General features: G+C 41.0%; 1 protein-coding gene across 3 annotated transcripts in view; it reads left to right on the top strand.

Moving 5' to 3' along the window:
• LOC126248163 (lachesin-like) overlaps positions 1-19,964 on the top strand; it is a 1,464,009-nt gene that overhangs the window by 941,854 nt on the left and 502,191 nt on the right. For all 3 annotated transcript variants that reach the window (XM_049948938.1, XM_049948928.1, XM_049948919.1), the window contains exons 7-8: positions 3,745-3,873; positions 19,143-19,280. In XM_049948938.1, the coding sequence (XP_049804895.1) occupies positions 3,745-3,873; positions 19,143-19,280 (267 nt within the window). The remainder of the gene's footprint in view (positions 1-3,744; positions 3,874-19,142; positions 19,281-19,964) is intronic.

The raw sequence follows: 19,964 nt of genomic DNA, 5'->3' as shown, positions 1-19,964 counted from the left end.
AGCAAAACAACAAAGTAGCTCATAGTAACTGTTCAAAGCGACGACTGCCAGTCTCAGTGCATGTATTCAGACGGTGGGTGCAGTTCTGGAGACTGTACTCCTTGTTCGCGGGAGGATATGGTTTCAGCATTACGGTGCACCAGCCCTCTGCGATGTTTATGTTCGCGAGCATCTGAACAACAGTTACCCACATCGTTGCATTGGAGTGAGAGGTCCTGTCCCAACATCAGCGTAATCGCCGGATGTCCTCTTCCCCTGTGGTTGCATCAAAACGTTGGTTCATGAAACCCGTGTAGAAACGACAGAAGACCTGCTTGCTAGGATCCAAACCGTCTGTCTCCTGGTATGAAAGACACCAGAGATCTTTGAGAGAGTGCGGCAAAACTTCATCGGCCGTTGCGATGAATACATTGAGATAGGCGGTCGTCACTTTGAGCAAATGCTATGAGCTACATCGTGGTTATGTGGCGTACGCTGTGTACGTCCATAACACAATAAATACGAATTTCTGACCATTGGTTACCTATCTCAATATAGTCGGTTGTGGACCTCCTATCACCAGTTTTAATTTGATTCAAAACTGTTGAGACTACCCGCATTTTTTCGTAATATAACCTGTAGTGACTATTATTGTAGTCGAGGCTTTCGTGGAGCAAGTCAGTAACGCTTTGTTCCAACTCTGGCCTTTATGCAACAAACTATTCGCCTTATCATTAGTGATACAGGTGTCGGGTGCCCCCTGAGGGATATCGTGGCAAATAATGTGCAACTAGAGCGTTAGATCGTCAAATTCCCGGGGTGGTTGGAGGGTGTAGAGGGATCTGTTCATAATGATCCAAATGTTCTTAAGGGAGAGAAATCCGGCAATCTTGCAGATCAAGGTATGGTTTGACAGGCAGTAGTAACTCTCGCCTTGTGCAGGCAACCATTATCTAGCTGAAATGTAAGCCCAGGACGACTTCCCACGAAAGGAAACAAAACGGGACGTAGAATATCATGGACATACCGCTGTGCTACAAGGGTGCTGTGGATGACTAGTAAAGGGGTCCTGCTATGAAATGAAATGGTACATCAGGCCATCGCTGCTGGCTGTCGGGCCGTATGGCCGACGAGAGTCTGGTCCATATCCAATCGCTGTCCGGGGCGTCTCCAGACACGAAATTCCGCTTAAAATCTCACTGAGTGGAGTAGAATTGTCTTCAGTGACGAGTCCCGCTTCGAAATGATCCACGATAACCACTGAAGACGTGTCTTGAAATGCCCCAGAGAGCGGTGGGACACCAACCTGACTGTCGCCCGCCATAAGGCCCGAAAATCGGGAGTGATGGCCTGGGATGTCATTTCATGTCATAGCAGGACCTCTTTGATTGTCATCCGCGGCACCCTTACAGCACAGTGGTACGTCGACGATATTCTACGTCCTGTTTTGTTTTGCCCTTTCTGGAAATCCATCCTAGGCAGCAAGATAATGAACGTCCATACGTGGCGATAGTTTCTGTTGCGTGTTCCGTACTTGCGAACCCCTTCCTTGGCCACCAAGGTTGCCGGATCGCCAACTGAGAAAGTTTGGATCGCTATGGGAGGGTCTTCCAACCAGCTCGGGATTTTGATGATCTAATGCCAGCTGGACACAATTTAACACGATATCCCCAGGAGGAGAACCAACAACTCTAGCGATGTGACAAGCCGAAGAATTGCTTGTTTAAGGACCAGCGATTAAGAAATGTGTTATTGACTTGCTGTGTTTGTGAAGTCTTTTCTCGTGAATAAATTATCCAATTGTTCTAGAACTGTAATCATTTATTACTCTGCAGATGCACATCGCGTGTAGAGAGTTTTGTACCATTTGGATAATTATTTCATGCTACCCCGGTTCTTTTCATTTTGGTCATTGTGTCTCCTCTATGTACGAGAGTCGTTCTTCGAAAGTAGCGATTTTTATTCAAGAATCGTAACACTCCTGTTCCCCGTTGTCAATTTCTGAGCAGCCAGGAAACTTTATTAAGTCAAGTTTGGATTACTATCGTTGCGAGGTAGTTGTTATTTCAAGGAATTTATTCATGTGACATCTCATTTTGCCAAGAATAGTAAGCGCCTTAAGGATAACAGATGTCCGGCAGAACAGTTTCGAACGATGAATGAGTATCTTAATGCTTTTTCTGCGTTTTCGCATATGTCTATCATTGAAAACGTTTAATTCATGCTCATTGCGCAGCAATAAGGAACATGGGTCATTTATGTGCTAGCGGTAGTGTCCCGTAAACACAGAATCATAATTATCAATATTATTTAGTCGTCGTCGTCGTCATATTTGGCGTCAGAGCCCACTCCGCTATTTAGTCTTACAGTGTAGGGGCTCTAATATACACCAAGACACGTTGAACAGCGAAAATATAATACTCAAAAAGAGCTTCTTTCTCCTTTCCTATGCTACGTTTCTGCAGGTATTACATAAGTTTATCGTGATCCTAAAATTCTGATAACGACAGTGCAAGTGAACAGTTAACACAAATGTGCTAGGAGCCTTTGAACCCCTTGATGTCAGTATATCCAGTGGAACCACTACATCTGCAACGCTACATAATATTAAACGGTGTTTCTCTCTATTCGATGAGTCGACGCGGTGAGAATATTAGTGTCAACCATTTTTGTAATACTCAACAGTACTTTGCTCTACGAAGGGTTTCAGAGTTATAAGTTGTGTGCTGGTGTTCAGAAAAACGAATACCAGTCGGCAGTACCAGCAAATGAAAGATTTCACTTTAAGACTTGCAAGTGGTACTAATACAAGATAAAAAGGAAGAAAATTAGGAAGTAGTAACACTTATGGAATAAGACACCTCTAACTAAAGCACTACAGTACTATTAGGTCCTCCCGTCTGGCTAGTGAAGTATATATTCAGAGAGTGATAATCAAAGGAGTGGCGTCCGAGGGCGTGCATTAGAGACAATTGAATCCAACACAGCGTCTATCAGATTCATCATATCGTATCTTAGACAGGCTTTATACATAGACAGTTCACAAATTTCACGTGACTGGAAGTAACACACTTCTTGCACACTGCAGTAACCTTGTCTTCAGCTGTACCTTCAACATGTCGGGAGTAACCTCACATTTCTAGAGGAGATCAATGAATGCCTTTTGATTAGGATCGAGCAATGCATCAATGATGTAGCATGGTTCTTAGTTTTCCTCACGATTACGCCGTGATGGAGAGTATTTACAGTTTCTTCATTTTGCTGCGGAAAAACCTGATGTTTCTTATTGTTTGAACAGTACAGTTCATATTTAATAATGTAGTCCCCTTATTTTCTCTCAAATTCAACAAGTTCGCAATTTCTTATAATAAGAAACCCAAATACGAGATTCTTGCACACAGTTTCGCTTCCTTTTAAATATTACAATTTGTTTACTTATTGTTGATGTATGTGCATATTTGTGTGGTGAAATTGACAGTTACATCTAAGTCCGCAACCACAATACATGGAATTAAAATACTTTACTAATATGTTTGGGTTTATAAGTTTTGTAGTGTAGTTTACCCGACTTTTGTAGATACCTGTTGAATGTAATCTGATCACGCATGTCAGTCGCTGAATGTGAAAAGGGCTGAACTTTTTGATTGTACAAATGTTGTGAGCGTGAGAGGGAAAGGAATAGTTTAAATGAGTTTTGACGTTTGACAGTGAAGGTTTCGTTGCGTTAGCCTCCTGGACTGAGCTTTGAACGATTTGTGTCGACAGTGAACGTGGTGGACGGGGAGGTGCTGACCATCACCAAGGTGAGCCGGCTGCACATGGGCGCCTACCTGTGCATCGCCTCCAACGGCGTCCCGCCCTCCATCAGCAAGAGGGTGCTGCTGCGAGTGCAGTGTAAGTAGACTCACCGCCGACTCTGCCGTCAGCCGCATGCGCTTTCTGCAGCGTCGCTGTCTGCTCTATCTGTCTGCTGTCTGCGAAGGCACGGGTACCGAAAGCAGGATAGCACAAAACAACTCCCTCCAATTTTTGCCTGCCTCTGAGAAGAATAATAACTTTGCATAACCATCCTGAGGTTGAAGCTTTTTTGCCCATGTTTGCTTTAACAATAACATATGTTTTTGGGTGGGGTCCGCCTTTACAAAACACAATTTGGTTTTTCATCCCAGACATGTTTCACTGCAGTTGCAGCATCATCAGTGGTATTTTTATTATTATGGCGGTTAAACATAAGGAATTTTCTCTACTGTTTAAACACATCAAATAATTAGTTTCTAAATAGTAACTACACATTTTTGAAGAGCACATAAAATTGTATATTCAGAACTTCTTGCCACATGGTGTGGTTTTCCTGCTGTGCTAGGTTTTTAGTGTCTGTTTTCCTTTACAGTTTGTCACCTGCAACTACATACAACATAATGGCAAAACATTTACACAAAAATTACGATTTCTAAACTGTTATGGCTATGCCTGAGATTAATAATTTATGTGAAAGATAATGTGTGTGTGTGTGTGTGTGTGTGTCTGTCTGTCTATTTACAATATGTTTCACTTACAGTTTCTTTTTCGTTTCTTCTTCATCGTCAAGTTCTGTGTATTGAGTTGTCACTGTGACTGTCAGTGTCACTGTTTACCAGCAGTGATAACAAGATGGCGGACACTGGAACAGATGAAGGTGTGAAAACAAGATGGCGGATAGTCGAAGAGTTGAAGATGTCTATGTGTTGCGGCGGGGGGGGGGGGGGAGTTATACTGGTTGGTATTACCTAATAATTCTGTGAGAGCAGAGAACAGGGTTTCATTGCAGAGAGCCATGCATTCATTTATTACTTGCTTTGCTTCAACTGTGATTTTTTTCATTCGTTATGTACCCATAAACACAAATTAATATGCTATGTGAATGTAAAAGGATTGGTTCCACATCGTTACAGCACATTGTGGAAAAAAAAAAAACTGTGGAACATGGAATCCATTAAAATGGCCAACTAACTAGCACCTTTATATTTTATCAGTTTTTGCCATCGCTAGATTAATTAAAGGGTATTAACTTGTGAATATCTCTGTTACTATCAGATTTAGCTTCATAAGTGAGTAAATGTACTGTGACACTACGATTAGTGTTTCCAGCTGCGTAAAGGGATACTTATGAGTTGAGTGTGTGTGGGTGTGTGTCGGTGTGTGTGTGTGTGTGTGTGCGTGTGGGTGGGTTGGTGGGTGTGTGTGTCGACTCCACACATAAATCTAATTGTATTTTTTCATGCAATGAATACTAGTTGCCTAAGCAGGGGTTACGCCAGAATGGTATCCCATAAGACACCAATGAATTAAAATAGGCAAAATATGTTAACTGAGTGACTTTTATGTACCCAGAGTTGTCAATATTAGTCTTATTGCAAAATTAGCTAAAGCAAAACCTAAGAATAAATAATCTCCTACCGTATTTATTGTTTTTTTGTGTACCAGGTCAGTTGCAGATGGGATATTATTGACACATAAAGTCATTTACTATTTTTCTGTTAATTATTCTTTGCTTGGCATCGAAACAATGCTTGTATCATCTGAAGTCCGGACTAGCTGTGCCTCCTGTCTGAAATAAAGTGAAAGGTTATTAACATAAATCAATAACACTAGGGAGCAATGATCGAACTCTGTGCGACCCATTGTAATTTCTCCCCATGCAGATGATATAGCGCCCCTATTTATGATTATTTTTGTAATTTTTGTTTATTTTCTGACGAAGTCAGTTTTTGATGCAACAGTCACAACCAGTTTCATGCACATTGGCCGTCTGCCGATGGTTATGACTGTTTCATAATGTGTTATTGTGTCGACAAATAAACAAATATTACAAAAGTCAGTCTCCACCTCTGTAAATGATATCTCGTGCCTACTTGTTTCAGGTGAACAGCGTCTTAGGGTAGCTTTCTGCGTTTTATTTCTTAAATAAGAATTAACAAGAATTTTGCTGAACTATGTAGTAGTAGTAATAGTAGTAGCAGCTTTATTCATCTGTAGATCTCTTTTTACAAGGATATAGGACATTTCAAAGTGTTTACAAGTTTAGACCAATTTAAAATTAGCTGAATCATACACACTTACATTTACAGAATTCTAGTTAGAGGCAATAATTAGATTTACTCCTGGTATACAATCCTTTTTTTACAAATAGCTTTTCAAATAATGTAATGCCTCACTGTTCACTCATATCTAACTATCAGTCACTGCACACACTATACACACATTGTTTCATAACACTTCACTCACCACACACAGAAACACACACACACACACACACACACACACACACACACACACACACACACACTGGCGATCTTGGGGCCATTTTCTGTACCACAACTTCCCATTTGCTACCCTGAAAAACTGTGACAGTATCCCTCCATGAGTGAGGTGTTGAGCTCAGAAAGAGGAAGAGAGTATTGTGCTATGCATGGTTTGGGTGTAAGTATTTCTAGAAATAAAAACAGAAGGAAAAAGAATAAAGTGAAGGTGTTATGTGGAATTTTGGTTGTTTTATAATAATTATTGTTATAATTAATTTTTATGACATTTTTTATCAAACCCCTATTCTGTTTTATCTAAGTAATACTTCAGTGTATAAAATGTATTGCGCAACAGGTACTTCTTTGCTGCCTTTTTAAATAAGTGTATTTTTGCAATTTCTTTAATCTTTTTTGGAAACTTATTATACAGTTTTATTCCTTGATAGAAATTGCTGTTTTGAGTTTTATGTTATTTTTTTCTTGGTAAAAGTAAGTTGAGTGTAGCTCTTGTTGCATGTATTACATAAAAACTTAACTTATCTAATAGAATATTATTAATGACACAATCAAAACCTTTGGTAAGTTGAGAAAAGCCCAGTTTGTAATATTCTGTTATTGAAAGATTTTATTATATTCTCAGTAAAGGTTTAATTAGCTAACTCAATAGAATGGAGGTTTTGAAATACGAACTGTGATTGGTAAGGTATACTATTATTACACAGGAGAGAGACAAACATAGAGTACTTTATGTTCTCAAAAATTTTAGAACATGCTACATGGAGTGACACTGGGTGGTAGTTACTGACTTCTGTGCAATCCCCCTTTTTATAGACAGGGATAACAACAGCATATATCAGTCTTTGTGGGAGAACACCTTGAAATAATGATGCATTACATAAGTGATTAAGAACTTTTTATATTACAGGGACACAACTTTTTAGTGGCTTGTTGTTATCGACCCTAAGATGATATTTTAATTTTTTGGGTTATAATGACATTCTTACTTCAGATAGACCAGTGAGATAAATTTTTAATCTACAAAGTATCCTCTTTATTGCCTCAACAGTGTAGTATTTGCTCTTTCTTCTGAACTATTTGCACCAATTTCCTCACACATTTTTAAAAAGTAATAAAACTATCCGCTATATATGAACTGTCATTCACAATGCTTCCATTCCCTTTAACAGAAATAATGTCATCTCCTATGGCTACTTTCCCTGTCTCTCTGTTAAGAATATTTGGATTTACTTTTCCCTTATTGTCTTATGGGTGAAGTTCAGATAAGATGTGCATGCTCCTGAATTGTTTTACAACTTCTCTTAATATGTCTCAATACTATTAATATTAATAAAGAACTCCTGGCTCAGTATTGGCTCTTATTATTTTGTATAAATCTTTATTTTTTGTTGTAAAGAGACTCATTTCTGAAAAAGAGAAAGTTTTTAGTATTGATTATAAATTTAAATTTCATGTAGTCTTCCCTGATGGCGTTTTTATGAAGTATAATATTTTCAGAAATGAAATGGGGACAACAATCATTTCAGACAAGAAGACAATAGTAGAATTTGAAATATGGTACTAGGTAAGAATGTTGAGATTGGATGGGTAGATAGGAAAACTGAAGAGATACTAAATCCAATTGGGAAAACAACAATTTATGACACAACCTGACTACAAGATGCAATCAGTTGATAGCACACATCCTAAAGCATCAAGGAGCAGTCAGTTTGGTAGTGGAAGGAAGTGTGTGAGGTGGAGGTTATAAACAGTAGATGGAGATCGAGACTTGAATATGGTAGACAAGTTGAAATGGCCATAGCTTACGGCAGCTATTCAGATACAAGAAATGTTTGCTCGGAATACACTGTAGTGGAGAGCTGACTCAAACCAGCCTTTGGACTGATGACTGCAGGCCTTTAGTAAATTTTGCCTATTCGATTTGATAAACAGATAATTGTTTTACTAGGACATCTGAGAGAGAGGACTATTCTCAAAACAAGCTACCTGGTATTCAGGTTGAGTAAGTACTTGTCTCCTTTATCCGGAAGTTGATTTGATTACCACAGTGGTTTAATAGGCACGGTAGTATTGAAAGTGGTATGCTTCTCTCCTTCCTAAGGACTTTGAAATGACTTTCGCTGCTAGCTATAAGAGGACCTATACTGTATCGTGGCCTTCGAAACTCTGTGCAACTTAAAGCATTTTTCACAATAACAAATAACTGCCATATTCGAAAGACCCTCTAAGAGACAGAAAACATCCTATGGCCGACTGAGATTTGAATCCCAGACGTATGGGTTTGTAGTCAATACCTACTGAGTCACCATGTGTGTCACGTTGTATATTCATTAGCAGTTCAGAATATTTAGAGACTTTATCCTGCTTTGTACCTTGTAAATTTTGCTCATTTACCTGAGTGACATCTCCAAAAGCGGCAGGGTACCCCACAGCATATTTCCTGAATTAAATAACTGCTGTAACAACGACCTATATGGTAGTTTTCCTGTTACTGTGTATCAGTGGTAAACGCTATATTAATGGAGAGATTTTAATCTAGTATAATTATGTATTATTTTTGGTAAATTCATAAATTATAATTTTCTACTTTTTTTACAGTCATAAAAAGAGAATCTGATTTTTCTATTTCCTCCCATATTTTTATATCAGTCTCATCATAACTACTAAATTTAATTTTGTATTCTTCCTTATAAATTTGCTTTAATACATTAATACTGTCAGTATGGTCCTGACTTCTCAAATGTACTGGAAGTGAAGATGGTTTAAAACATTCTTTGCAAATATTACATTCAACCTGTTTCTCTCTTGGTTTGCTATTTCTGTCAACGAAAATGCCCGTTTAAATTCATCCAACACATTAGCTGTATTTAAATGTTTTAAAAATTTAAAAAGAATGATAACGAATTTCATGATCTGGAGTTCATTATATGAGTAAATTGTGATATTTATTTTTTATTTATTCAATTTTTATATTTCATTTCTGTGGTTGGAGTGGGTGCGATTATTAACCCCCCCCCCCCCCCCCCCCCAGCGCTGAATGGGCCTACTTACTACCAGTACATACGCCGCTGCAGAGTGAAAATTTCGTCCACGTACCTTTTAAGTTATCTGCAGAAATACTGTCTTTTAAAAATCAATTAGTGTGTTGTCGTACAGATGCGAAGGTTAAACAGTCATAAGAAAACGAGAAACCTGTGTGAAAATAATAATAATTGTAACTCAAGACTAAAGTTTGTTGTAAGACTTCTGAATAGGACAAAAGCCATTGCAAAAGAAATGTGCAACATTAGTTTGGTTCTACGTCTTTGCTAGTCACGGAGTTCACAGAAAAATCCTTGCCGCTTGCGTGCGAATTTAACCCTTTCAGACCCACTGGCTACACTTGTGTCCATCAACTTTTACAATTGATGAAAAGCTCTCCCTATTCCGGCCGAGTATAAGTATCATAAAACCGCGACGTTTCGACGAATAACATACTCATTACATTCTGGCAAAGTGTCGAGATTTTGTGGATGCAGACATACTTTCATCTGCGGTATGGCCCCCTCCACCTGGCTCCGGCTGGTTACCGAGAGGCCGTGGACGGGGTTAGGGGGTAACGTCGCGGTGGTGGGGGTAGCCGGCGCCTCGCTCTTACCTCTGTCAGAGTGTTCTGGACTTGTCTGGCGAAGAGGATGGTGGTGGGCGCGCTCTCGACGAATTGCTGCCATCGTTGGATTCCATGCCACACTCAGCTGGTACCCTTCGTCACTGTTTACAAGATCCTCGTGAATCCGAATTTCGATGGGTTCATTTATGACGCTGTCCAAAAAGCCGACGCCTCAGCACAGCACCTTGTTGTTCTCGAAGTCAAATGTGTGGTCTTGCTTGATGATGTGTTCTGCTATTGCCAATTTCTCTGTCTGTCCCAGCCGCACATGCCTCATATGTTCCTCTCAGCGTTCAAAATAAATCGCTGCGTATGTCCATTGTACTGTTGACCGCGTTCGCTGGAGGTGCTGTAAATTCCTAGTGCTTTGAGTTTAAGTGGGTTTTTGGCAGAGCCAACTCACTCGGTGGTAGTCGGAAGACTGTTTTTATTTTCGATATTTTCAGAAGCCTCACAATTCAGGCTGAAAGCGGTACCAAATACGGAAGAGAAGCGAGTTTCTTGTCTTACTCTCTCTCTCTTCCTAATTTTTCGCGGTCTGTCTCGTCATAAACGCCCACCTAATCTGCGCTTCGCTGTACCCAGTTTTGCGAAATACATCCTTCAGGTGCTGCACTCAGTCTGAGAATCTTTCTTCGTTACTATGACGTGCACCCTGCCTACCAAGGTTAACTGCATTATTCCCCTCTGGGCTGGATGGTGGCAGCTTCTTGTATGCAGGTACAGGTCTGTGTGAGTCTTCTACCCACATACTTGATGGCCTACTGTGACAACTGACTTCTTCCTTATTCGTATATCCAGAAACGGGAGCCAACCATTCTCTTCTATTTCCATAGTGAAGGTGATGTTATCATGGCTGCTGTTAAGATGGTACCGAAGCTCATCTAGTGCCTGCCTGCGATGTTCGAGAACCACGAAAGTATCGTCAGCAAAGCGGCAGAAGCGCTTCGGATTTTGGCGAGCAGTTGGTCGGGCTACCTCCTCAAAGTGTTCCATGTAAATACGGTCGAGTATTAAATGTAGAGGGATACCTTCTTTGTATACCTTGGGCGGTCCATATACGCGAGGTGATGATGGCGCTCTCGGATTCAGCCGGTTCCTCACTATCTCTGGTAGATCTGAGTCCCTCAGCAGCGCCACTATTTTTATTGTCATTGCCGATGTTTGATCCTTTTTGAGTTTACTGTAGGCCGTGTATTGTAGTATCGAGCCGATTTTATGCTGGCAGTCGTCGATGCGTGACAGCACATTTGCATTTCCCTTGTCTGCTGGAAGAACTATAGTGTTAGCGTTATCCCTCAGCGCACGGATAGCCTCCAGCTTTGAGACAGTCATGTTCGCTTTTGGAAGCTGGTAATGACTTTGCCATGTCCAGGTGACATGCGAGCAGGACAAGTGCATTGTTGTCCAGCTCTTTTCGTGTAAGGAGAATGCGCTCCCTCGTTGCGGCCGTGCACGCTCGTCGTAAAATTCGGTCGGTCTCCTTCGATTTCACAGGGTGTCGCAGTTCCGCAAAGCGTGGCAATATGCTCTCATATCGGCATAGCTAAAGGAAAGCCAACGTGCTGAGAAGTTTGGCTTTCTTGCTGAATTCCTTACGCAGTTGCTTAAAGCTGTTTACCATCGCCTCCCCGTAGAGATGTCATAATGAGTTTGTAGAATTTCCCGGCTTAAACATTTGATGGAAACCTCTCTGGTTTCCAGCCAAGTGGCAGTATTATAAAACCACGACGTTCCGAAGAATGACATACTCATCATCTTCTAGCGAAGTGTCAAGATCTTGCAGATGCAGTCCTACTTATATCTGCGGGGTGTCTCACTCTGGTGTCTCGGGGAAGATGGGTATAGAGAGGCTCAAATGGCTCTGAGCACTATGGGACTTAACATCTGAGGTCATCAGTCCCCTAGAACTTAGAACTACTTAAACCTAACTAACCTAAGGACATCACACACATCCATGCCCTAGGCAGGATTCGAACCTGCGACCGTAGCAGTTGCGCGGTTCCTGACTGAGCGCCTAGAACCGCTAGACCACCGCGGCCGGCTGTAGAGAGGCCAGCGGGCAGGACGGGGGGGGGGGGGAGGTGAAGTCGCGGTGGTGGTGACAGCTGGCATACCGTTCGATCCTCTGTCAGAGCATTCCGGCCCTGTCCGGAGAGGGGGACGGTGGTGGGCGCGATGTTGACGAATTTCCACTATTGCTGGATTCCGTGCCACACTCAATTGGTATCCTTCATCTTGTTGCACTCTTTTATTACGCTGTCCCAACAATCGGAGGCTTGGCAGAGCACCTTGGTGTTCTCGAAGTCAAATGTATGGTCTTCCTTGATGCTGTGTTTTGTTATCGCCGATATCTTCATTTGCCTCAGCCGCAAATGCCTTGTATGTTTCTCGCAGCATTTTCCCAATGTACTATTGACGGCATTCACAGAGGATGTTGTAAATCTCTGTTCGTTCAGTTTAAGTAGGTCTTTCCCAGAGCCAAGCCACTTTTTAGTCTTCGGCGGTTGTCGGAAGACGGTTTTTATGTTCGATGTTTTCAGAAACCTCTCAATTTTGGCTAACAGTGGTCCCAAATACATGCATTGGAGATTCTTATGAACAGATAGATGGACAGGCCGTGGGATACCCTCCTGCTCCTGAGATCGCAAATCTATACATGGAACATTTTGAGGAGATGGCCCTCCAGAGAGCTCTCCAAAAACCCAAGCACTTCTACCATTATGCTGACGAAAGTTGTATGGTTTGGGAGCATGGCAGACAGGGAATGGATGTTTCTGGAGCGCCTTAACAGCATGCATGAAAACATCGCCTTCTCTATGTAAGTAGAGTAGAATGGCTGTCACTCATTTCTGGATATATTAATAAAGACGAAAGCAGATGGCACAATAGGCCATTCAGTGTATAGGAAAAAGACTTACGCAGACCTGTACCTACATGTAACAAGCTGCCACCATGCTGCGCAGTCGCAATGGTACTGTTACACAGGGTGCACGTTGTGACGAAGAAAGCCTCTCAGCACCTGAAGGTTTACATTCACATAAACTTTTACTGTGTCGGCTGCAACAGAAGTATGTAGGGGGTACATGTTTGTGAAAGTTCAAACTTTTCATCATGCACAAGTGCCGCCAACTGTTGGGCATCACTATAAGAATATCAACAAGTCAATGTTGCGGTATACAGCAGCTCGTGACGACCAGAATACAGGTATGTGGTTAATTTGCTACACTCCACTGTGTAAGCGAGTATTGTTATTGTCAATTTGGATTATAATTACTGAATGATCCTTTCATTTTTTACAATAGAGAATATTTAATAATTAGTTATTTCAGTGCACAAAATGAAGCCAAGTATGCAAAGTATATTTGGAAAATATGTACAAGTTTATGTATGAACCTTGCATCTAAAATCACTAAAGAACGACATAAAGAAAAATTTTGCTTCTTCCAGAAAAAATTTGGGTCTGAATGGATGAGTTCAACATGTTTTCACAAGTCGCGCTGTCGTATCAGTCAATCTAGGTGCCTACTGCACTTGATTTTCATCTGAAGCAAAGTGCTTTTATAGAGTTCCTGTGCTGTGGCAGCAAGACACTGACAAGAGATTGAGGAAGGTGTGTGAAGTTGACGCTGTTGATCTTAGTACAATTAGTGTTGGAGAAACACATAGTCTGGTGAAAGTAGACACCAGGCCACCCAAACACTCTGGACCTCCTGTGTTGCTGCAGATCGAGTCTGCAGAGACTCCTGACAATCTGCAGTGTATTCTCAGTCTGATTTTGGCTGACAAACCCATAACAGTTAATGAATTGTCAATATGAGTGGGCTTAGGAGAAGCGAGTGTGTACAGAATGTGGAGACGGTTGATACCGCAGAAGGTTACTGTCAAAATGGGGCCCACGGAAAGTTGTCGGATCCCTCAAAGAAACAGGGAAGACAGTGTGCAGCGATCTTCTGGAACATTAAAAGAATTCTGGAGATGTCTCCTGGCAGGGAACATGATGGGGAATGAAATCGGTTCTATTGCTTTGAACCAGATGCGACAAGGCAGTCGATGGAATAGCATCAGCCGAACTCGCCGAAGAAGAAGATATTCAAAACTGCGCCATCAGCAGGAAATGAGATAGCTACTGCGTTTTTGATTAAGATGGACTGTTGCTTGCGTACGTCATGAAACATAGACCCAAAATCAATTCTGACGCATATGTGACAACCCTCAAGAGACTTCAAGCTCGAATGTGTCGTGTTCAGCAAAATCAGCAAGGACACGATGTTCTGCCGTTGCATGATAATGCCCAGCCAAACTTCAATGAGAAAACCGCCACGAGATCACAACACTGAAACACCCACTCTGCTGCCATAATCTGGCACCGTGTGATTGCCACCTCATCGGTAAACTGAAGAACGAGATTTGAAGATAATGCCTCTCTCTTGAAGGCTTTTAAATAGTGTCTCAAACGTGCTGCTCTCAAAAAAAAAAAAAAAAAAAAAAAAACTGTATTCTTTTCGGAGTGGCACTCGTACTAAGGTAAAACGCAGAAAACTAATTCGAGGAAGTCTATGTCATGAACCACAGTATATATTACATTATTGTAAAGTTAAGCAGAATTAATAGAAAATTGTAAATATCGTGGTGTACGTTTCAGTGATACTCTTTAGGATAACGACTGTGAATAGAAAAATGAAAATTAACCTTCTTATCGACCACTGATTGGTAGTACACCAATAACAACTACCAGTTTTGAATCCAGAGTTTTGCGCACGATTTTAACTTGTGACATACCATAAAAGTGCTGCAAATTAGATGGTAAAAGTATTCCAACGGATTAGTTAAACAACAGATACATTATTATAATAGTAGAAGAAATCGTGGATGATATACACCATTTGACACATCAAACAGATTCATCGAAAAGTAAAACGTATGTTAGCCCAAACGAAAATTTAATTACCATGATTGCAGTTTTCACCAGAAATCGGAGCTAGAAATATGTTCGGAAAATCCTAGCTGTTTCATAAATCGAAAAAAATATGCTGAAGATCACTTTAGCTACAGAGACGTATGCCAGGATAACTTCTAGTAGAGTTATCACGTTAGTAAAGTAGTGTGGCCGGAGAGTAGGGGGAAGGAATGAGGAAGGGGCGATTGGTCTGTGAAAAGGGGGGGGGGGCAGATTTCTGTTGGAAGGTGCTAGATCATGGCTGTAGGGGGGATGAGGAAGGACAGTCCAATGAAATTTTGTGATCTTGTCTCGGGTGCGCAGACTGGTGTGAGAAATTTCGTTGTCAAGGAGAAGGAGAAATTCGCCTGCACTTTTGTGGCGATGCACACGTCCAAGTAGTATCTTCAACTTCCTGAGGGCAGCACAATACACTGTCGAATTGATCATTGCACTGTGATCCGTCAACCACCTCGAATGAGACTGACCGTACGTTCGAGCATTGCAAGGGTGACAGTGGCCTGCCGGAAGGCGGAAGATCGGACATGTTTGAGCGACCTAGTTTCGACGGTGACAGACACCTCACCCAACGACTCGCCCTGTTTTTGTTTACTGTCAGGTCTGCTTAGCACATTCTTCAAGCACCTGTGAATATCTGACATGCTCTTGGCTTCCGTGAAAGGAAACACAATGACGTCTCTGCCTGGAACGCTCCTCCGTTACAGACGCCGTTTTGAAACATACGGCCGCTCGGTTAGAGCCGCAATGTCACGGATTGCGAGGCCCCTCCTGCCGGAGGTTCGAGTCTTCCCTCGGGCAGGGGCGTGTATGTTGTTCTTAGCGTAAGTTAGTTTAAGTAGTGTGTAAGTCTAGGGATCGATGACCTCAGTAGTTTGGTCCCTTAGGAATTCATACCCATTTGAACATTTGAAACGCACGTATAGCGCTGCCACCAATCGGAACTTCATGAAACTATAGGGGCTTAAGCGGAAACATTCCACGACGTCCCGTAACATATTCCACATTTCTTAAACCGAAACTGGCCGAGAGAAAAAATGTATTACATTGCTCATTGAAAGTTCCTATATTGCAGCAGTAAAGTGTACACTCTAGAGATTACACATTTCGACATATTGCGATTGGATCTTAAAGTTACATTGTAATATTAAAAACATCGTCCTGCAGCAGACATATGTGAACGTCCACTGTCTCATTAATCTCGGGCCCTTCAACAAGCCGAATAGTATAAAGAAGAAAAGGAAACTATGAATAATTCAATGTAATAAGTGCCTAATTCTTATTGCTTTGTTGTGCGTATTCTAGGGAAAAGTCTGGGGAGAGTTCTGCTTCCAGCTTGAAACCAGGGATCAAGATCCAGCAGTAATATTGATGCTCCACCGAAATCCGTATTTAATGAAAGCATCTGGCTCGATGGACGTTTACATTTCCGAGGTCTTACGGGCTCCTGACTATTACTTTCCACAACCCCGTCTGACAATAATCAATTTTGCCACGCTTTTGTCATTCAACGCCGCCAGTCATGTACATGAAATTATATTCTCTATTGGCGACATATTGGTCTCGAAATAATTCAGCATTTGTGTTGATTTTTGCACTGTTTATTTTTGAGACTCAGTTGAACTTTTTTTTTTTTTTAGCGAATCACAAATTTCTATCACATTTGATCACCTTCAGATATTTGTAGTTGTGCACGCAACACGTATTTATACAGGAACTACGTTCTGACGTGTTAGATAGTAATGATCTGTGTTAGTACTGCACTTTGGAGTGTAGACCTAAAAATATATTATAATAAGACTAAAATACAGTACAATGAACACAGCGATACAGAAATACTACCGCACAAATTAACAATCAAAGAGCAAGTATTAGTATTTAGGACAACTGAAGATAAGAGGCCAATTGATGTTTCAGGTTATGGATAGTGCTGCCATCATCAGAAAACACGAAACGACCGCAGAAGAGATAAACGTTGTGTTGTCAGGGGAATGTAAAGTCGGAGGAGGAATTTATAAAAATCAGCTATGAACTTGATCATTTGCTTCACCTTAACATTATAAAGGAACCATGAAACGCTCAATATTTTTTGGGCAATACCAAGTATTGTGCAATAATATTGGCCCTTTGAGAGCGTTATTGGCGGTTTGTGAAAAATATTCAATGTGACCGCAGAGCCCTAAAAACATTGAGATCAGTTCAGTATATTCCGCAATATATTGCGCCATGTAAGAGTAGTACTGCACTATAAACGGCTGTTCCTGCCGACACCAAGAGAAATTCAGTTCGCCTTGAACGAATTTCCGCAAAGAACTGGAAGAAGTAAATGACAGAAGGTCAGGCAGTGTACTGCAGGATTTTTATTAAATCTCCATGCGGTACTTTGACAAATGAAATTCCTGACTTTAGGAAACGCAAGGTACTTCGTTGTCCACCGGAAACTGAAGACGATTGTGTCATGACAGCAAGCAGAAATGTTCACTTTACATGTGGAGTTTCAAGAACTGGCTAACAGGCCAGGGTCAGCTGACCAGTGAGCATACATACTTGTTTCCTTGCAGCAGCCGGCCGAAGTGGCCGTGCGGTTAAAGGAGCTGCAGTCTGGAACCGCAAGACCGCTACGGTCGCAGGTTCGAATCCTGCCTCGGGCATGGATGTTTGTGATGTCCGTAGGTTAGTTAGGTTTAACTAGTTCTAAGTTCTATGGGACTAATGACCTCAGAAGTTGAGTCCCATAGTGCTCAGAGCCATTTGAACCATTTTGAACCTTGCAACAGTTATCACATTAAAGACATAAGATCATGAAACTGTTCAATCAGTAATCAATAAATAATTATTTATTTGGTTTCCTACAGTTGTTGTTGTAGAGAAATACATGGAAAATACCACTTGTACAAGATAAAAAACACGTTTATTCGTTTATTTCTCAATTAGTGGTTGTTGTGGTTTACGAATATATGTTGCAGTGAAAGAGCAGTAGCTCGAGTGAAATGTTCACTGGAAGCTTTTCAGGCTTATTTCGTCCGATCTGCATAACCTGTGCATGTGATTTGCAAGACAAGCAACTCAATCACAATACATAAGAGTCCGAAGTGTTCTCTGCAAGGGAGAATTCTAACTGACGTATTCCGGGCATAAATATTGCACAATAATGTTGTGTCCTTCTTCCACACACATTAGCACAATATAATGTACAATATTATTACGCTATATACCGTGTATGGATCTTGTGATGGCCCCTTAACGGCTGTGTCTCTGTAACCAGTCAAAGTTGGACGCATATCAAAAGGAAAATTTTATTTGTATCGTGTATACAGAAGGTTAAAAGTGGGGTGGGGTGCCTTCGGTAAATAAAATAGGATTTCGAAACTGAGCTTTCAAAGTACCTGGAAGATAAGCTTACAATCAGTGTTTATTACCAAGTTGGTCTAATGTCTGTGAGACATGGACATTCAGTACGAGAATGACTGAAAAACTAAATGTTATCCAGTGAGCCTTGTAGAGAAGCTATTTGAGAATTACTAGTAGAGGCAGGGAAAAAAACAAATGGGCCAAGGAACAGGCTGTAGTGGAAGAAGCAATTTTAAAAGTATAGGAAGCGAAGTGGTAGCTGGAGCATGCAGTCATCCGAATGAGTGGTTAACAGGTAACGAGAATCGGCTGCTGTGTTAAGACAAGAGAAGACTGCCCCCTAATTGAATGAGGGAAATTACAGTAATCCTCAAGCAGAAGCAACATGATCCAATTGAATGAGGGAAATTACAGTAATCCTCAAGCAGAAGCAACATGATCCAAATAACCAAAGAAAATAATACGTCTAAAAGTCTAGAGGAGACGTTCAAATAGCATTCTATGGGAAATGAGGATCCTGGTAGCATTAGGTATCCAAATGTCTTATGTTACTGATTAACTTCATGACGCATGTGCGGCAGCAATTTCATAATGTAACATATTAGCAATCAATATTAGTTAATGACTTGCACTGACAAATGGCTCTGAGCACTATGGGACTTAACGTCTGAGGTCATCGGTCCCCTAGAACTTAGAACTACTTAAATCAAACTAACCTAAGGACATCACACACATACATGCCCAAGGCAGGATTCGAACCTGCGACCGTAGCGGTCGCACGGTTCCAGACTGTAGCGCCTAGAACCGCTCGGCCACACCGGCCGGCACTTGCACTGAAATCGGACAATAAAATTCTTTTCATTTTTTGCCAAATGAAAGAAGTAACAAAACATTCTTTCTGTTACAGTCCCACCCATGCTGTCGATACCAAATCAACTAGAGGGAGCGTACATCGGACAGGATGTGACGCTGGAGTGCCACACAGAAGCCTATCCGACGTCCATCAACTACTGGACGACGGAGAAGGGTGACATGATCGTCTCCGGTAAGTTTTACTCTGCTGTTCAGAACATTAATCGTTTATATAACTTAAAGTATCGGTCTTCCCTGCACTCGTCAAGTTATCAACATAACCTCTATTCCTATGAATTTAAATTCTCTTGAAACCCACATTAATGAAGCAAATTTCTGAAAATAATTTTTTAAGAAAAAATTATGAAACCTTCTCAATGAACTGCAGAACGTTGTGTTGCAGAGGGCGCAAAAAATTTAGATCACTGAAACTATGTATAAATACCTGCGAGTACTAGATAAGATGTCTACAAATATAGATACACAAACACATCGAGAATGGTCACAATATAATCCGACACAATATGTATGTGAAACAATATTTGTAAGCAAAAATTTGTAGTTACGACTCACTGAAACACTTTCGGCACGGAAAGAAATTTTTGGATGATGTGCCATATGCTGGTTGACTGTCAACGGGAATAACAACTAGCAACATCAACCAGGAAAAGACTGTACAGGCTCAAATTAGTATCGAACACTTAAGTACAATATTAACAAACAAGGATCGGTTACAAATTTTGATATTCTGAGTGCTTGAAGAGCAGAAGATATAGTGAATGAAAACTGCTGGTGATACTGATCCATGCAATCGGATTCTGTACAAATATTAATTTGAAGCAGTAAGACACCATTGGCATAGTTGGATAGACACCCT

This window comes from Schistocerca nitens, chromosome 1 (genome assembly GCF_023898315.1).
Source record: "Schistocerca nitens isolate TAMUIC-IGC-003100 chromosome 1, iqSchNite1.1, whole genome shotgun sequence".
Lineage (NCBI taxonomy): Eukaryota > Metazoa > Arthropoda > Insecta > Orthoptera > Acrididae > Schistocerca > Schistocerca nitens.
The sequence above is the reverse complement of the archived record's forward strand: the minus strand, read 5'-3'. Positions and strand labels throughout refer to the sequence as shown.